The 15760-nt window shown below is 68.7% G+C and overlaps 2 protein-coding genes across 4 annotated transcripts; both read left to right on the forward strand.

Annotated features, from left to right (window-relative positions):
• The first annotated feature begins 270 nt into the window (after nt 1–270).
• On the forward strand, nt 271–11396 carry MAP2K7 (mitogen-activated protein kinase kinase 7). 3 transcript variants are annotated; one of them, XM_040990380.1, is made up of 12 exons: nt 271–486; nt 2238–2285; nt 5518–5659; nt 5773–5839; nt 5938–6051; nt 7023–7142; nt 7961–8068; nt 8162–8341; nt 8445–8525; nt 8903–9045; nt 9367–9412; nt 9496–11396. In XM_040990380.1, exons 1-12 carry the CDS (start codon nt 363–365, stop codon nt 9628–9630), a joined length of 1308 nt encoding a protein of 435 aa, XP_040846314.1. In that variant the 5' UTR covers nt 271–362; the 3' UTR covers nt 9631–11396. The 3 variants fall into 3 exon arrangements, with proteins under 3 accessions (XP_040846314.1, XP_040846315.1, XP_040846316.1); XM_040990381.1 differs by lacking the exon at nt 2238–2285 and having other exon boundaries at nt 8445–8545; nt 8887–9045; XM_040990382.1 differs by lacking the exon at nt 2238–2285 and having other exon boundaries at nt 289–486.
• A 372-nt stretch (nt 11397–11768) lies between these two features.
• TGFBR3L (transforming growth factor beta receptor 3 like) lies at nt 11769–15712 on the forward strand. Its single transcript, XM_040990153.1, has 6 exons — nt 11769–11822; nt 12173–12481; nt 12918–13238; nt 13521–13662; nt 13775–13936; nt 15486–15712. Exons 1-6 carry the CDS (start codon nt 11769–11771, stop codon nt 15710–15712), a joined length of 1215 nt encoding a protein of 404 aa, XP_040846087.1.
• Nucleotides 15713–15760: the final 48 nt, after the last annotated feature.

The raw sequence follows: 15760 nt of genomic DNA on the forward strand, positions 1-15760 counted from the left end.
CGCCCGCGCGTGCGCCCAGGACGCATGCGCGTCGCGGTCCCCGCCTCCTGCGGGAGGGAGGGAGGGAGGACGACGGAGTGGGCGCATGCGCAGCACGGCGTTGCTGGTGGCGGGGAAGACAGGCGGCGTGGCCCGTTTCCAGCCGCGACCTCTAGGTGGCGCGATCCTCGGTGGTGGTGGGGGGGCGCTGAGCCGCAGCGCGCAGGCGCGGAGGGTCTCCCGCGTGGCCGGGGCGGGTGCGCGCCGCGGGCATGCGCCCTGCGGGGCGAGACGGCGGCTCGGCGGGGTCATCCGGGCGCAGGCGCAGTGCGGTGTTTGTCTGGCGGACTTGACGGGCGGCCGGGCGGTGCGCGGCGGGGAAGATGGCGGCGTCCTCCCTGGAGCAGAAGCTGTCCCGCCTGGAAGCCAAGCTGAAGCAAGAGAACCGCGAGGCCCGGCGGAGGATCGATCTCAACCTGGATATCAGCCCCCAGCGGCCCAGGCCCAGTGAGCACGGCGGCGTGGGGGAGGGGGCGCGCGGGGCGGGGACCCCGTCTGCAGGTCCCGCCCCCGCTTCCGGGGCGCCCCAGCTCCTCCTCCTCCTCCTCCTCCTCCTCCTCGTCCTCCTCGTCCTGCTGTCGGTCGGCTCGCGGTGGGGGGGGGGTGGAGACAGGAGAGCGGGGTGACGGGTCCCTGCGAGCACCCCGATATCCCAGCCCTTGTATGGCAGTGAGTGTCAGGACCCCATCTTTACAGCCCCCCGCCCCATCCCTGGCTGGGCAGCAGCTTGTCATGCGGGGAGCGGCGAGCAACGCTCACGACTGGGTTGGGGTTATGCACCCCGCTACACAGGCGGTGCACCCCCCTACACAGGCAGTGCATCCCCTACACAGGCGGTGCACCCCCCTACACAGGCAGTGCACCCCCTACACAGGCAGTGCACCCCCCTACACAGGCAGTGCACCCCCCTACACAGGCAGTGCACCCCCCTACACAGGCAGTGCACCCCTACACAGGCGGTGCACCCCCCTACACAGGCAGTGCATCCCTACACAGGCAGTGCACCCCTACACAGGCGGTGCACCCCCCTACACAGGCAGTGCACCCCTACACAGGCAGTGCACCCCTACACAGGCAGTGCACCCCCCTACACAGGCAGTGCACCCCTACACAGGCAGTGCACCCCTACACAGGCAGTGCATCCCCTACACAGGCGGTGCATCCCCCTACACAGGCAGTGCACCCCCTACACAGGTGGTGCATCCCCTACACAGGCGGTGCACCCCCCTACACGCACACACACGTACACACTCCCGGGTGTCGCATCCTAAAGATCTTGATCCTGTCATGGGGAACCCTCCTGCACTTAGGACAGCCACCTCCATGGGGCTCACTCGGCAAGCCCCCACCCCCCACTGCCCATCTTCATGTACCAGCCCCTTCAAACCCAGGTAGCTAGCCTGTTTCCTGTCCCTTGGGGTGTAAGGCCCGGCTCCCTCGTGGGTCCGGTCCCTTGGACCTTGGGATGTAAGGCCCGGCTCCCGCGTGCGTCCTGTCCCTTGGACTTTGGGGTGTAAGGCCCGGCTCCCGCGTGCGTCCAGTCCCTTGGACCTTGGGGTGTAAGGCCCGGCTCCCTCGTGGGTCCGGTCCCTTGGACCGTGGGGTGTAAGGCCCGGCTCCCTCATGGGTTGGTCAGTGCTTGGCACCCCTTCTCCGTCCACCTGCCAGGGTGCTACCCGAAGGCAGCGTGACTCTGTCTCCTGGGTACCAGCTCCTCTAGCCAACATGCCCACTTAGAACTTGGGCTCCTCTGGAGGGTCCCACCCACCCAGCCCCGCTCCCTTGGGATAGATCTTACCTGTAGGCTCACCTTAGGGGTGGGGTGGGGGGAAGGACCCCATAGTGCAGCTCAGGGGGCGGGTGACCATGCCCGGTGGCAGCGTGGTGGGCAGGTCCCAGGAGCCCCCTGCAGGTGTGTGTGTCTGTTTCAACATCATCTGGCTGCCCTCCCATCTCTGTCTGTTCCTCCTCCCATCTCTGCAGTTTCCGGTACCTCGCGCCTACCTCCCCCAGACCACCCCACTCCTTACCCCCGGCCCCCCCACCGTCCCCACTCCTTCCTCCCCTCCTCCTCCTCCCTCGTGGCGATTTGATTTCTATTCTGTTGGCCGGATCGGGCGTTTCCTGCTGTAATTGATCGTGCTGTTGTTGTTGTTTTTTTTTTTGTTTTATTTTTCTTCCTTTTCCCCCCCATCCAGTTATTATGATCAGTCTAAGCCCCGCTCCTGCTCCGTCCCAACGAGCAGGTACCAACCTTTATGTCATCGTCTGCTTGGACACCCGCACCATCGACACCTAACCGCTGCCAGGCTGCAGCATGGCCCCCCGCCCCTCGCCCCGCCATGCTGCGTGCGTGTGCGTGCGTCCGTGTCTGTCCGTCCCGTCCACCCTTCCTCTCGCTCTCACTCCACACGGGCGGCCGGCCCTCTTCCCCACTCACCCTTCCTAGGCTCGGGTTGGACTGCTGCCTAGGGAAGGACACGGGCTGCCTTACTGTGTGGAAGTCCGTGGCCTGCCGACAGGTGGGGAGCGAGTGTGTGTGTGTGTGTGTGTGTGTGTGTGTGTGTGTGTGCACGTGTGCAAGAACAAACACAAGCCCAGCAAGAATGAGCTATCCGAGCAGCCCCACGATCGGATGGGCACGTGGCTGCACGCAGGGACACCCCCTGGCGGGCAGGGAGCGCGTGCCCTGTGGACAAGAAGCTCCTAGTAGTGGGGGAGAGATTGACTGTACAAGAGGGCCCTGTGTCAGGGGGCGCGCAGGAGCGAAAGTCCGGGAGGAAACGCCGAACAGCCTTGCTCGAGTCCCCGCCGGCCACAGGCGCTTGCGTGCTGAGACAGACGCAGCGGTTCTGAGCGAGAGGCGTGTCTGCGGGGCGGCGTAGGGGCTCTCCCACACGTGGAAGTGTGTGCCAGAAGGAAGGACGTGTGCCGTGTGCACGCATGTAGCCGCACATGTGTGGGAGTGTCTGCCGTGTGGCCAAGGAGGGTGTGCATGTGTGGGGGGGAGTGTGCCATGCACGTATGTGCTTGCATGAGTGTATATGTGTGCATGTGTGGGAGTGTGCACCGTGTGACGGGCAGTGTGCACCGTGTGTGGGAGTGTGCACCGTGTGACGGGCAGTGTGCACCGTGTGTGGGAGTGTGCACCGTGTGTACCGTGTGACGGGCAGTGTGCACCGTGTGTGGGAGTGTGTACCGTGTGACGGGCAGTGTGCACCGTGTGTGGGAGTGTATGCCGTGTGACGGGCAGTGTGCACCGTGTGTGGGAGTGTGCACCGTGTGACGGGCAGTGTGCACCGTGTGTGGGAGTGTGCACCGTGTGACGGGCAGTGTGCACCGTGTGTACCGTGTGACGGGCAGTGTGTACTGTGTGTGGGAGTGTGCACCGTGTGACGGGCAGTGTGCACCGTGTGTGGGAGTGTGCACCGTGTGACGGGCAGTGTGCACCGTGTGTGGGAGTGTGCACCGTGTGTGGGAGTGTGCACCGTGTGACGGGCAGTGTGCACCGTGTGTGGGAGTGTGCGCCGTGTGACGGGCAGTGTGCACCGTGTGTGGGAGTGTGCACCGTGTGACGGGCAGTGTGCACTGTGTGTGGGAGTGTGCACCGTGTGACGGGCAGTGTGCACCGTGTGTGGGAGTGTGCACCGTGTGACAGGCAGTGTGCACTGTGTGTGGGAGTGTCTGCTCTGTGACGGGGCAGTGTGCACCGTGTGTACCGTGTGACGGGCAGTGTGTACTGTGTGTGGGAGTGTGCACCGTGTGACGGGCAGTGTGCACCGTGTGTGGGAGTGTGCACCGTGTGACGGGCAGTGTGCACCGTGTGTGGGAGTGTGCACCGTGTGTGGGAGTGTGCACCGTGTGACGGGCAGTGTGCACCGTGTGTGGCAGTGTGCACCGTGTGTGGGAGTGTGCACCGTGTGACGGGCAGTGTGCACCGTGTGTGGGTGTAGCGTGTGACGGAGTGCCGTGTGGGAGTGTGCACGTGTGCGCAGTGTGCACCGTGTGTGGGAGTGTATGCCGTGTGACGGGCAGTGTGCACTGTGTGTGGGAGTGTGCACCGTGTGACGGGCAGTGTGCACTGTGTGTGCTTGCACGTGTGTGTGTGCACCGCGCATGTGCTCATCGGACAGGCAGCCTGTCTGTCCTTCGCTGAGTCCACAGCTGTGTACCCCTCCATGGCCTCCTGCTCCCATTCTCATTGCTTCCACCTCTCTGCCCTCCTCCTCCATGTCCTCCCCACCAGCCCCCCCACCTGCTGCGAGGCCGTCATCATTGCAGATCTCTTTAGGGCCTTTATGTGACACACCCCCCACCACACACACTCCCCTTACCTCCTGTCACTCAGGCCCCCACTCCCGGCTCTTACCTCGCCCCAAGCTGTGGGCCTCCGGTGGGGGCCTGTCCATCGGGAAGGGCCCAGGACGTCCACCCCTAGGGTCCCTGGTGCAGAAAAGGGCTCAGGTGCAGGGGTTGGACACCTGGGAAGGGCTGGGGAGGGAGGTGCCCTGCAGCCTTTTGCTGTGCCCCTGCCAGGCCCAGGCTGGGGGAATTGAGGGACTTGGCACCAGCCCGGGGTACTGGCCACACTCGGGGTTGCAGGCCAGTGGGTGGGAACCTGGCTGCCGGCACCTCTGCTGCAGACCTGTTGGTTACTGAGCGGTTCTGGCAGCCCCGGGGTGGGGGGCAGGGCGGGAGCCAGCACCCATTGGGAGGGTGAGTGATGGGTGAGCCTTCCAGCTTCCAGGGGACCCCAAGCTCTTCAGGGCTCTGCTGCCCTCTGTCCTGGCCCGGTCTTGGCTCCTTCTCTGTCTTGTCTGTCTCCTCCCCCCCCCGCCCCCTAACACCGCCTGCCTATCCTGGGGTTCCCGCTGCCTGCCCGCTGCCTACCTCCCTGCCTGTGGCATGCCCAAGCTGTCCGCATGCCGGCTGCTGGAAAGAGCCCACCCCCTGCCTGGCCCGAGCCTCCCCCTGCCTGGCCCGTGCCTCCCCCTGCCTCCTGCCAGCCTCAGGGCGCAGGCACAGGCGCTGCCTGGCATCCCCCGTGCCCTCCAGCCCTACGTGGCCCTGGTTCCGTTTGCCTGTGAGTCAGGCGAGGCAGGCAACCCAGGTCCTGGGTTCTGTGCCTGCCTCCTGTCCCCCGCCCAGGCCTAAGCGCCCCCTGGCAGAGGTTCTGCTGCCCCACCCCTACCCCGGGCTCGCAGTGTGGGTGTGGCGGATGAGGGTGCCAAGTGTGCCCAGGGCCCTCCACCAGCCCCCCTCATCACTCTGTCAGCCTAGGCTTGGGGACGAATCCTCAAGTCTCCAGGGACGCCCCTCGCCTTCCAGCCCCCTCCCTTCCCTCATTCTGGGTCCAGGGTGGGGAGGGAGTCCTCGGCTCCCCAGGGCTGGGAAGGGAGGTTGAGAGAGTCCCTACCCCCTCCCCCTGCACGGGGCCAGACCTCACCCCGGGCGCACCCCTGGTTCTCACCCCCCCAGCCCTGCAGCTGCCGCTGGCCAACGATGGGGGCAGCCGCTCGCCGTCCTCCGAGAGCTCCCCGCAGCACCCCACGCCCCCCGCCCGGCCCCGCCACATGCTCGGCCTCCCGCCCACCCTCTTCACGCCCCGCAGCATGGAGAGGTGAGCAGGGCACCGGGCCGGCCTGGCCAAGGGACCCCAGGGCTGGGAAGGGCTGCCGGGCAGGGGGAGTGCGCTGAGCCTCCACTAGCACTGTCCGTGTCCCGCCTCCCCAGCATTGAGATCGACCAGAAGCTGCAGGAGATCATGAAGCAGACTGGCTACCTGACCATCGGGGGCCAGGTACCCCCCCAGCCCCGTGTTCTGCACCCCGGCCCCGGGGGAGGGAGGGCAGAGGGGGCAGGCCCTGGGGACGCTGCAGCCCTCGCTCTCCTGGCCAGCGTTACCAGGCGGAAATCAGTGACCTGGAGAACCTGGGCGAGATGGGCAGCGGCACCTGCGGCCAGGTGTGGAAGATGCGGTTCCGCAAGACGGGCCACGTCCTTGCCGTCAAGGTGAGGCGGCACCCCTCCCTGCCCCCCACCCGCTCTGGTCAGGGCCAGGCCCCTGCACCCCGGCGGCAGCCCCTCCAGCCCCGCGCTGCAGCCCCCCCCGCTGCAGCCCCCCACCCCTGTGCTGCAGCCCACCCAGCCCTGTGCTGCAGCCCCCACCCCTGCTGCAGCCCACCCAGCCCTGTGCTGCAGCCCCCACCCCTGCTGCAGCCCACCCAGCCCTGTGCTGCAGCCCCCACCCCTGCTGCAGCCCCCCACCCCTGCTGCAGCCCACCCAGCCCTGTGCTGCAGCCCCCACCCCTGCTGCAGCCCCCCACCCCTGCTGCAGCCCACCCAGCCCTGTGCTGCAGCCCCCCACCCCTACTGCAGCCCCCCACCCCTGCTGCAGCCCACCCAGCCCTGTGCTGCAGCCCCCACCCCTGCTGCAGCCCCCCACCCCTGCTGCAGCCCACCCACCCACTGCTGCAGCCCCCCCAGCCCCGTGCTGCAGCCCCCACCCCCGCACTGCAGCCCCCACCCCCGCACTGCAGCCCCCACCCCCGCACTGCAGCCCCCCACTCCTGCTGCAGCCCCCACCCCTGCTGCAGCCCCCCCCCTGCTGCAGCCCCCCACCCCTGCTGCAGCCCCCACCCCCGCACTGCAGCCCCCACCCCCGCACTGCAGCCCCCACCCCCGCACTGCAGCCCCCCACTCCTGCTGCAGCCCCCACCCCTGCTGCAGCCCCCACCCCTGCTGCAGCCCCCACCCCTGCTGCAGCCCCCCACTCCTGCTGCAGCCCCCCACCCCTGCTGCAGCCCCCACCCCTGCTGCAGCCCCCCACCCCTGCTGCAGCCCCCCACTCCTGCTGCAGCCCCCCACCCCTGCTGCAGCCCCCACCCCTGCTGCAGCCCCCCACTCTTGCTGCAGCCCCCAACTCCTGCTGCAGCCCCCACCCCTGCTGCAGCCCGGAGCTGAGGTGCCCCCGCTCCCCACAGCAAATGCGGCGCTCGGGCAACAAGGAGGAAAACAAGCGCATCCTGATGGATCTGGACGTGGTGCTCAAAAGCCATGACTGTCCCTACATCGTGCAGTGCTTTGGCACCTTCATCACCAATGTAAGCCCCGCCCCGAGGGACTGCTTGGCCCCGCCCTCATGCCCAGCTCCGCCCCCACGCCCCAGCCACGCTCTGTGTGCCCATCTGGCTCCACCCCCACCCAGCCCCTCCCCTGAGCCCGCCTGGCTCCGCCCAAGCCCCACCCCCAGCCCTCCTGGCCCCGCCCCTGAGTCCTCCTGGCTCCGCCCCAGCTCCGCCCCCTTGAGCCCTCCTGGCTCCGCCCCCACGCCCCAGCCACATCCTGTGAGGTCATCTGACTCCGCCCCTACTCCCCAGTCCCACCCTGTGGGCCCATCTGGCCCCGCCCAAGCCCCGCCCCATGAGCTCTCCTGGCTCCACCCCAGCTCCGCCCCCTGAGCCCTCCTGGCTCCGCCCCCAGCCCCTCCCTGAGCCCTCCTCTCTCCACCCTGTGAGCCTTGCCTGGCCCCGCCCCAGCCCCGCCCTGAGCCCTCCTGGCTCCGCCCCAGCTCCGCCCCTGCGCCCTCCTGGCTCCAGCCCTGCCCCCTGAGCCCTCCTGGCTCTGCCCCAGCCCCGCCTAGTGAGCTCTCCTGGCTCCGCCCCAGCCCCACCCCTGAGCCATCCTCGCTTCGCCCCAGCCCCGCCCTGAGCCCTCTTGGCTCCGCCCCTGCGCCCTCCTGGCTCCAGCCCCGCCCCCTGAGCCCTCCTGGCTCCACCCCAGCCCCGCCCAGTGAGCTCTCCTGGCTCCGCCCCAGCCCCGCCCCCTGAGCCCTCCTGGCTCCGCCCAGCCCCGCCTCGTGAGCCCGTGCCCGGCCCTGGTGTCTCAGACCCTCCCGTTGCGTGCCCCGTGTGCCCTGCAGACAGACGTGTTCATCGCCATGGAGCTCATGGGCACCTGCGCCGAGAAGCTCAAGAAGCGGATGCAGGGACCGATCCCCGAGCGCATCCTGGGCAAGATGACGGTGGCGGTGAGCGGCCCAGCCGGGCCCCGGGGGGCCGGGGCGCGAGGGGGGCCGGGCGGTCGCCCCAGGTGCCGGGCTCACCACGGCCGTGTCCTGCAGATCGTGAAGGCGTTGTACTACCTGAAGGAGAAGCACGGGGTCATCCACCGCGACGTAAAGCCCTCCAACATCTTGCTGGACGAACGGGGCCAGATCAAGCTGTGCGACTTCGGCATCAGCGGCCGCCTGGTCGACTCCAAGGCCAAGACGCGCAGCGCTGGCTGTGCCGCCTACATGGCCGTGAGTTGTGGGGGTGGCCCACGACGGGCGGGGGGGACCCCCGGGAGGCCAGCTGCCCCCCCACACCCCTCCTGGGGTACATCTGCCGCCTCCCTCCCCGCAGCCCGAGCGCATCGACCCCCCGGACCCCACCAAACCTGACTACGATATCCGGGCGGACGTGTGGAGTCTGGGCATCTCCTTGGTGAGTACGGCCTGCCCGTGTGCGCGCCCAGGGCCAGGGGGGCACCAAGCCGGGCAGGTGGGAACCCTGCCTGCTCCTGCACCATCCAACCATTTGCACGCCCAGGGCCCAGGGGGGCACCAAGCCGGGCAGGTGGGAACCCTGCCCGCTCCTGCACCATCCAACCATTTGCGCGCCCAGGGCCAGGGGGGCACCAAGCCGGGCAGGTGGGAACCCTGCCCGCTCCTGCACCATCCAACCATTTGCGCGCCTTGGGTCAGGGGGACACCGAGGGTGATGGGCGGCTGGGTACCCCGCCCACCCGTCCCCACGCAGTGCCAGTGGGGCACCGCCCGCTCCTGCATCGCCCACCCACCCTTGTCCCCTCCTCCGTACAGGTGGAGCTGGCCACGGGGCAGTTCCCTTACAAGAACTGCAAGACGGACTTCGAGGTCCTCACTAAAGTCTTGCAGGAGGAACCCCCGCTCCTGCCAGGCCACATGGGTTTCTCGGGGGACTTCCAATCGTTTGTGAAAGACTGGTGAGGACTGTGCCGCCTCTGGGGGGGGGGGCACCGCGGGGCTGTTTCGGGGGGGGAGTTTGGGCGTGGTGATCTCTGGAGCTCTGTGTGTGTGCCAGCCGGGCTGCCCGCAGACTGCGGCCCCGGGGAGTGGGCCCTGCCCACCCTGCTGGGCCCGGGTGACTGTAGGGGCGCTTGGCTGGCCTGGCTGGGTCCCACCCACCCCCGCAACCATCAGAGGCTCGAGAAGGCTAGGAGCTGTCACAGGTCGCTGAGTCCCGACCCCGGCAGCAGGCTGACCCCTTCCCGGCTCTCCCCTGTCTGTGCCCTGCCTCCTTGCAGCCTTACTAAAGACCACAGGAAGAGACCAAAGTATAACAAGCTACTTGTGAGTACCCCGGCACCCGCGCCCCCCGCCCAGTCCTGGAGGAGCACCCCCCTGGTCCTAAGCCGCATCCTTCGGGCCCCCAGGAACACAGTTTCATCAAGCGCTACGAGACCCTGGAGGTGGACGTGGCCTCCTGGTTTAAGGACGTCATGGCCAAAACCGAGTCGCCCCGGAGCAGCGGCGTGCAGAGCCAACCCCACCTGCCCTTCTTCAGGTAGCCGTGTGGCAGCGGCCAGCCCTCCCCTCTCCCTCACCACCGGCCCACCCCCTCATCCCCGCCCAGCTGCCTGCCTGGGCAGATCTGGGGACCCTGGACGGCCGCCGAGGCCGAGGCCGAGGCAGGGCGGAGGACAGCCGGGAGGGGGCGCCCACCTGCCTGCCTGCCTGCCTGCCTGCCTGCCTGCCCACCCACCCGGCCTGGGCTCGGCTGGCTGGCTGGCTGGCCGGCCGCGCGGCCCCAACAGACACTGTGAACGGAAGAGGGCAGGCCGCAAGCGGACTCGCTATTTATTCAGTCGGAACCTCCAGGCCGGGGTGGCAAGAGCCTTGCGCCCCGCACCCCCTGTCACAGGGCGAGGCCCCCCCACCCCTGCACATGCCCCTCCCTGCCCCCCCCACGCCATCCCTGTGTCCCTGCCTCTGTCCTGGCCCAGGACGCACTGTGGGTGTGATAGGTTGTGGCCACCCCAGCTGGCTTCTCTTCCCCTCCTCTGCCCCCCCCCCTTCTCTCTCCCTCTCTCTCTCTCTTTGATCTCAGGGGGTCCTTTTTTGGAGTTTAATGTATTTTATTGTACTGGGTGGGGCGCTTGGGAGAGGAAAGGAGGAGCGCTTGGCATGGGGTTTGTGAGTCCCTTCCCAAGTTTTACCAAAGTCAGGTTTAGCTGCTTGAGAAGAAGGTTGCGGGCGTGGGGGTGGGGGCTGGCAGCCCAGCTGTGGCTCGTCCTCAGGCCTGGCTCTCTCCCCCCCCCCAGCCCCGGGGTCAAGGCACGGTCACAGCCAAGCCAAATGGAGCTCAGGGGGGTGGCGCGGGGAGCCCAGGGGTGCTGCAGCCACCCAGGGAGGCCTTCAGGGAAGGTGGGTGCAGGTGCGGCTCTTACGGGGGCATGGCAGGGCGCTGCCCGGAGTGAGGAGGAAGAGCCCGTAGGGAGTCAGGAATGGAGGGCCAACGGAGTGGATGTGGGGGTTCGCGGAAGTGTGACAGGTGTGCGCCCACGCCCCTCGGCCTACCCCCCCCCCAGGGCCGGTCCCTGGGAGTCCGCTGGCCGTGACCGTGGCGGTGGCGGCCACAGTGGCGATGGCCAGAGCAGGACAGGACCCGGGAAGTGTGCGTCCTCTTGGTTGGCAATGGCCACAGACCAGGTGGGCTGGAGAAGCAACCAGAACCACAGACAGAAAAATCCCAACTGCACCAAAGCGAGGCGCCTCGCCAGGGCTGGCGGGGGGCCAGGAGGCCTCCCGGGGGGGCCCACGGCAGCCACTCCCCTCCCCCCCCCGTGACATGCTGCATGTGTCCCCCGGAGTAGCCGTCACACCGCCCTCCCTTCCCCACTCGGCTCCTCGTGGCGGGGGCCCCCCCGGAGTCCCAGTGCTGCCCACCCTTGGGCCTGGGCTGGACCTCCCGGTTTGACTTTTATTTAAACTTTGACTCTCCGTTTGTGTGTGTGTGTGTGTGTCCACCCTTCCCTGACCCTTCTCCTCCCTTCAGTGTCGGGCGGGGAGCCCAGGGGTGACGCTCTCCCACCTTCCCGCCTGTCCGTTGCTCTCACCAGCCACCGCTCTGGACGAGGCCCAGGGTGGACGGGGTGGGCCGGGGTAGGGTGGTGGTGCTGGGGCTTGCACGGCCCCGGCCCACCCCGGCTTCACGGACGCCCCCCCCGTCCCCCCCTCAGGCTGCCAGTGTTGTCCGTCCCTTTTTCAAAAATGAGACGTCCTTGTTTGTTAACTCTGTAGACGCTTCAGAATAAAACCCCTCGTTTTTCCTCCAGGGAGTCTGGTGTGTGTATCTGTCACCACGGGGGGCAGGGGGGTGTCTGGCAGGGAGCCCTGGAGAGGGTCAAGCCAGGGGGGCCCAGCCCGGTGCGCCCCCCCCACCCCGGGGATGCTGAGACAGTGCTGGGGGCTGGCAGGGTGGAGACAGGCAGCCAGCTGTTCCCCCTCCATGCCCAGCTCCCAGGAAGCTCTGACCTTCTCATTACTGCCTGTAGCAGGAACCTTTAATCCCACAAGGCCTTGGGAGCCGGCTCTGATGTCCCTTTCTTGCTTGGTCCACCACCCCCGCTCCCCGCCCACCCCGGGTGGCCACACACAGCTTGCCCTGCTGCCACCCCTGGGCACTGCGACCTCCCGCTGGTGCAGCATGCTCGGCCCTGCCCTCCTGCTGCTGCTGCTGCTGCTGGGCCTCCTGCCCGGGGTCGGCCCCTCGGCTGGCAGGCCACTGGGTACGTACGGATGCCTGCCTGCAGGAGCCCTTGGACGAGTGAAGGGGTGTCTGCCCAGCTGGGCGCCTCCTTAGCAAGTCACAGCCAGGAGACCCCACAGCGTCTCTTGAGCATCTGCTGCCCCCTCCCTCTCACGGCCTTTGCCTTCCCTGTCACCACAGGTGACCACCTGCCTCCCTATAGAAAGGGGGAGCCGCCTGGGAGAAGGGCAACACCCCATCTTCATCACCCAGCCTCCGGGGGGCAGGCACAGGATTTACCCTCCCCGGCATGTGGGGCGCTGTGCCCGGGGGGGTGGCCGCTGGACCAGGCTGTGCAGTAGGGGAGCGAGGGGAGTGACCTGGTTAAATCCAGGCCCTGTGCCTCAACCACATCCCTTTTCGGAAGGAGCCGGCCAGGAGGTGGGGGAGACAGAAAGGGGAGGCAAGGGAGCCGGGCTGCGTTACCCGGGGCACAAGGAGCAGTTCATTCCCTCCCCCAACCCTGGCCAGCGCCCCCTTTCCCCGCGTTGGCGCCGGGGCCCTGGTTGCGTAGACCCCTGTTCAGTTTGGAGCTGTCGGAAGCCGAGGACGTCTTCCCGCGCCGCGGGGGACCGCTGGAGGTCCCCGCTGACAGCCGGGTCTTCGTGCAGGTGCGGATAGCCAGAGGCCCTGGGGCTCCTGGGGGGGGGGGGCAGGAGGAGGCCTGGGGACCCTGATGGGATGGATGACCTGTCCTGGGGGCTGGGAGTCAAGAGGAGGTGTCCAGGGGGCTGGGGGCAGGAGGAGGCGGTGGCCTGGGGACCTTGATGGGATGATGGCTGTATCCCTCCCAGGACCGGTCCAGGGGGCTGGGGGGCAGGAGGACGCCTGGGGCCCCTGAGGGATGGATGATGGCTGTATCCCTCCCAGGCGGTCCTGGTCCATCCAGGGGGCTGGGGGGCAGGAGGAAGCGGTGGCCTGGGGACCTTGATGGGATGATGGCTGTATCCCTCCCAGCCAGTCCTGGCCCCTCCCGGGGCTCCTGGGGGGCAGGAGGAGGCCTGGGGCCCCTGAGGGATGGATGGTGGCTGTGTCCCTCTGTCCCAGGCGGCCCTGGCCCGTCCGTCACCTCGCTGGGGCCTGGCCCTGCACCGCTGCTCCGTGACGCCATCCTCGCGGCCCACCCTGGGGCCAGCCCTGGTGTTGCTGCGCGGGGGCTGCCCTGCTGACAGCTCAGTGGCCTTCCAGCCCCCTCTGTCGCCCCTGCACCCTGGTGCCATCCTCCCCGTACGCTTCAGTTTCCGCCTGCGCCCGGTCTTCAACGCGTCCGTGCAGTTCCTGCACTGCCAACTGAGCCGCTGTCGCCGCCGCCTCCTCCGGGAAGGCCGCCGGGCACCTGCACCTCAGACGCCCCTGCCACCTTTGTGGGTGAGCGCCACGAAGCGATTGTTCGGGGATTAGGGATCTAAGGGCGAGGAAAACAAAGAGTTTTGGGGTATAGAAAGGGAGGGCAGGAATATATGGGATCTTAGACTGAGGGGACCCCCGGGGCAAGGGCTCCCCTGTGGACACAGCTCCGGGAGACGGAGGGCACGTTCACAGATGCCCCCTGGTAGCCTCTGGGCCGCGGCGGAGAGCTAGCGTCTGTTTGGAGTCCTTCAGGAAGCAAATGCCAGGCTTTGAAGTCCCCCCCGCGCTTCCCTTTGCCAGTGCCCGTCTCAGGGTGAGGCGTGCGCCGGCGGTGGCGGCAGCGGCAGCAGCAGCGGAGGTGGCGAGAGCCCGGGTGCAGAGAGCCCGCACGTGCACACGCTGACACAGCCCATCGTGGTCACCGTGCCGCGGCCGCCCCCCAGTGAGAGAACGCACGGGGGTCCCTGAGGTTGCAGGGTGGTGTGTGTGTGTGTGTGTGTGTGCATGCATGGGGTCCTGAGCCAGGTCTCAGCGTGCTGCTCCATCCCCAGTAGGACCACCCAAGGGCGTCCCGGGCAGGGCCGTGCGGCCGCCGAAGCCGCCCTCGCCAACCCCCGCAGCCCTGGAGCCCGCGCCCGTGGTGGCCCTGGTGCTGACCGCCTTCGTGCTGGGAGCGGCGCTGGCCGCAGGCCTCGGCCTCGTGTGCGCGCACACAGGTACCCAGCTCTGCCCTGCTCCGGGGAGGGGTCTCCCAGTCTAGGCTCGGCTGTCGCCCCAGGGGTCTCCCTCCCTAAAGCGGATCTCTGGCCGGGGAGGGGAGGGCGCTGACTCCCGGGGCGCTGCGTGCTCCTCTCTCCAAGCACCTGCGCCCCCGAGAGCCTCGCCCTGCGTCCCGCTTCCCTGCTGCCCCGGAGGTCCCAGTGAGGCCGGTAAGAAACGGGGAGGTTAGCGGGGAGGGGCGGTATCGGGGACCCTTCAAAGCGTTTGGTGCTTTACGCACGTACACCGGGACCAACCGCAGGCAGACACTTTAAGGTGGAGAAAACCAGGCGCCCTTGGACACCCCGGGGCGCCGGGCTGGGGAGCATGGTCCCCAAACCCTCGGATAGGAGCATTTGGGGTTTGGAACCCCTGTTCCCGCGTTCATCCCTGCCTGTGGACTCACGCAGGAGGCCCATCGTGTGCGGGGCGGGGATGCAGGGGGGCGACCTGCATTGTGCACCCCGCTTTCCCTTGTCCAAACACCGCGCGCGCCCCTGGCAGGATCCGCACATTCGCCTCCAGCCCCCCAGCACAGGAACTAGGCTCGCCGGAACAGACCCTGGACCCGGAGGGACCACCACGGCTCCCCCGTTTCTCCCCTCCTCCTTTTCCTCTGCCCCAAATAAACGTGTGCACTGGTGGGCTGTGTCCGTCCAGTGCACGCGACGTGGCACTGGGTGCAAGGGCCCAGCCGGAGGGGGATCTGCACTGGGAGACTGCGTCAGGTGGCCACGATCGATCGTCGGGGGGGATCAGGGGTCGATCAAGGGTCTCCCCACCCGTGCCCCTTGCCTCCTCCCGCCCCCACCCGTGCCCCCTCCCGCCCCAACCCACCCGTGCCCCTTGCCTCCTCCCGCCCCCACCCGTGCCCCCTCCCGCCCCAACCCACCCGTGCCCCTTGCCTCCTCCCGCCCCCACCCGTGCCCCCTCCCGCCCCAACCCCCCCGTGCCCCTCGCCTCCTCCCGCCCCCACCCGTGCCCCCTCCCGCCCCAACCCACCCGTGCCCCTTGCCTCCTCCCGCCCACCCGTGCCCCCTGCCTCGGTCTCCCGACCCACCCGTGCCCCTTGCCTCCTCCCGCCCACCCGTGCCCCTTGCCTCCTCCCGCCCACCCGTGCCCCCTGCCTCGGTCTCCCCCCACCCGTGCCCCCTGCCTCCTCCCGCCCCATCTTCACTTCAATGCACGCCGCCTGCTGCACCCCTCTCCCCTTACACTGTCCCCAGCTGCTAGTTCACTGCCCTCCAACGTCCCAACGGCCAGGGCTGGGCCAGCCGGGGGTCTCAGACCCCATCCAGGTCTCTCCCACGCGGGTAGCCGGGTGCCCAGGCACTGGGGGCCATCGCCTGCTGCGTCCCAGGGCGCGCGGGAGCTCCCTGCTGGGGTCAGGCACTTCAGAGGTGACAGACAGGGAAACTGAGGCTCGCGGGAAGGCCCGCAGGTTCCCGGGCCACTTGGACACTCCCATCCCCTCAGCTAGGCTCGGCCTTGCCCGTGCCCGGACAGCCGGCCCTCGCGTCGCCCTGTCCCTCCAGTCGCCCTGTCCCGCCCCTGCTGCCCACGCGGGCGGCGCGTCCCCGTCCACTTCCGCCTCCGCGCCGAGCTGTCTTGGCCGCGGCGGCCGCCGTAGCCCCGCCCCCGAGCCGCAGCCCCGCCCCCGAGCCGCAGCCACGAGTGCGGCGCAGGCGTTCGCTGGTAGCCCCGCCCCCGAGCGCGCAGGCGTTCGCTGGTAGCCCCGCCCCCCGAGCCCGCGGTCCCGAGTGCGCAGGCGCTCGCCGACC

Source organism: Ochotona curzoniae, unplaced genomic scaffold (genome assembly GCF_017591425.1).
Source record: "Ochotona curzoniae isolate NIBS_2020 unplaced genomic scaffold, NIBS_Ocur_1.0 contig_605, whole genome shotgun sequence".
Classification (NCBI taxonomy): domain Eukaryota; kingdom Metazoa; phylum Chordata; class Mammalia; order Lagomorpha; family Ochotonidae; genus Ochotona; species Ochotona curzoniae.

What these genes read in the sequence shown, in the direction of transcription:
- MAP2K7 (XM_040990380.1), top strand. Translation starts at nt 363, where the DNA reads ATGGCGGCGTCCTCCCTGGAGCAGAAGCTGTCCCGCCTGGAAGCCAAG. An exon ending in TTGGCACCTTCATCACCAAT is followed by an intron (nt 7,143 to 7,960) that starts GTAAGCCCCGCC and finishes TGTGCCCTGCAG; the next exon opens with ACAGACGTGTTCATCGCCAT. An exon ending in TGGGCAAGATGACGGTGGCG is followed by an intron (nt 8,069 to 8,161) that starts GTGAGCGGCCCA and finishes CGTGTCCTGCAG; the next exon opens with ATCGTGAAGGCGTTGTACTA.
- TGFBR3L (XM_040990153.1), top strand. Translation starts at nt 11,769, where the DNA reads ATGCTCGGCCCTGCCCTCCTGCTGCTGCTGCTGCTGCTGGGCCTCCTG. An exon ending in TGCTGGGCCTCCTGCCCGGG is followed by an intron (nt 11,823 to 12,172) that starts GTCGGCCCCTCG and finishes GCTGTGCAGTAG; the next exon opens with GGGAGCGAGGGGAGTGACCT. An exon ending in CCTCGTGTGCGCGCACACAG is followed by an intron (nt 13,937 to 15,485) that starts GTACCCAGCTCT and finishes GTGCCCGGACAG; the next exon opens with CCGGCCCTCGCGTCGCCCTG.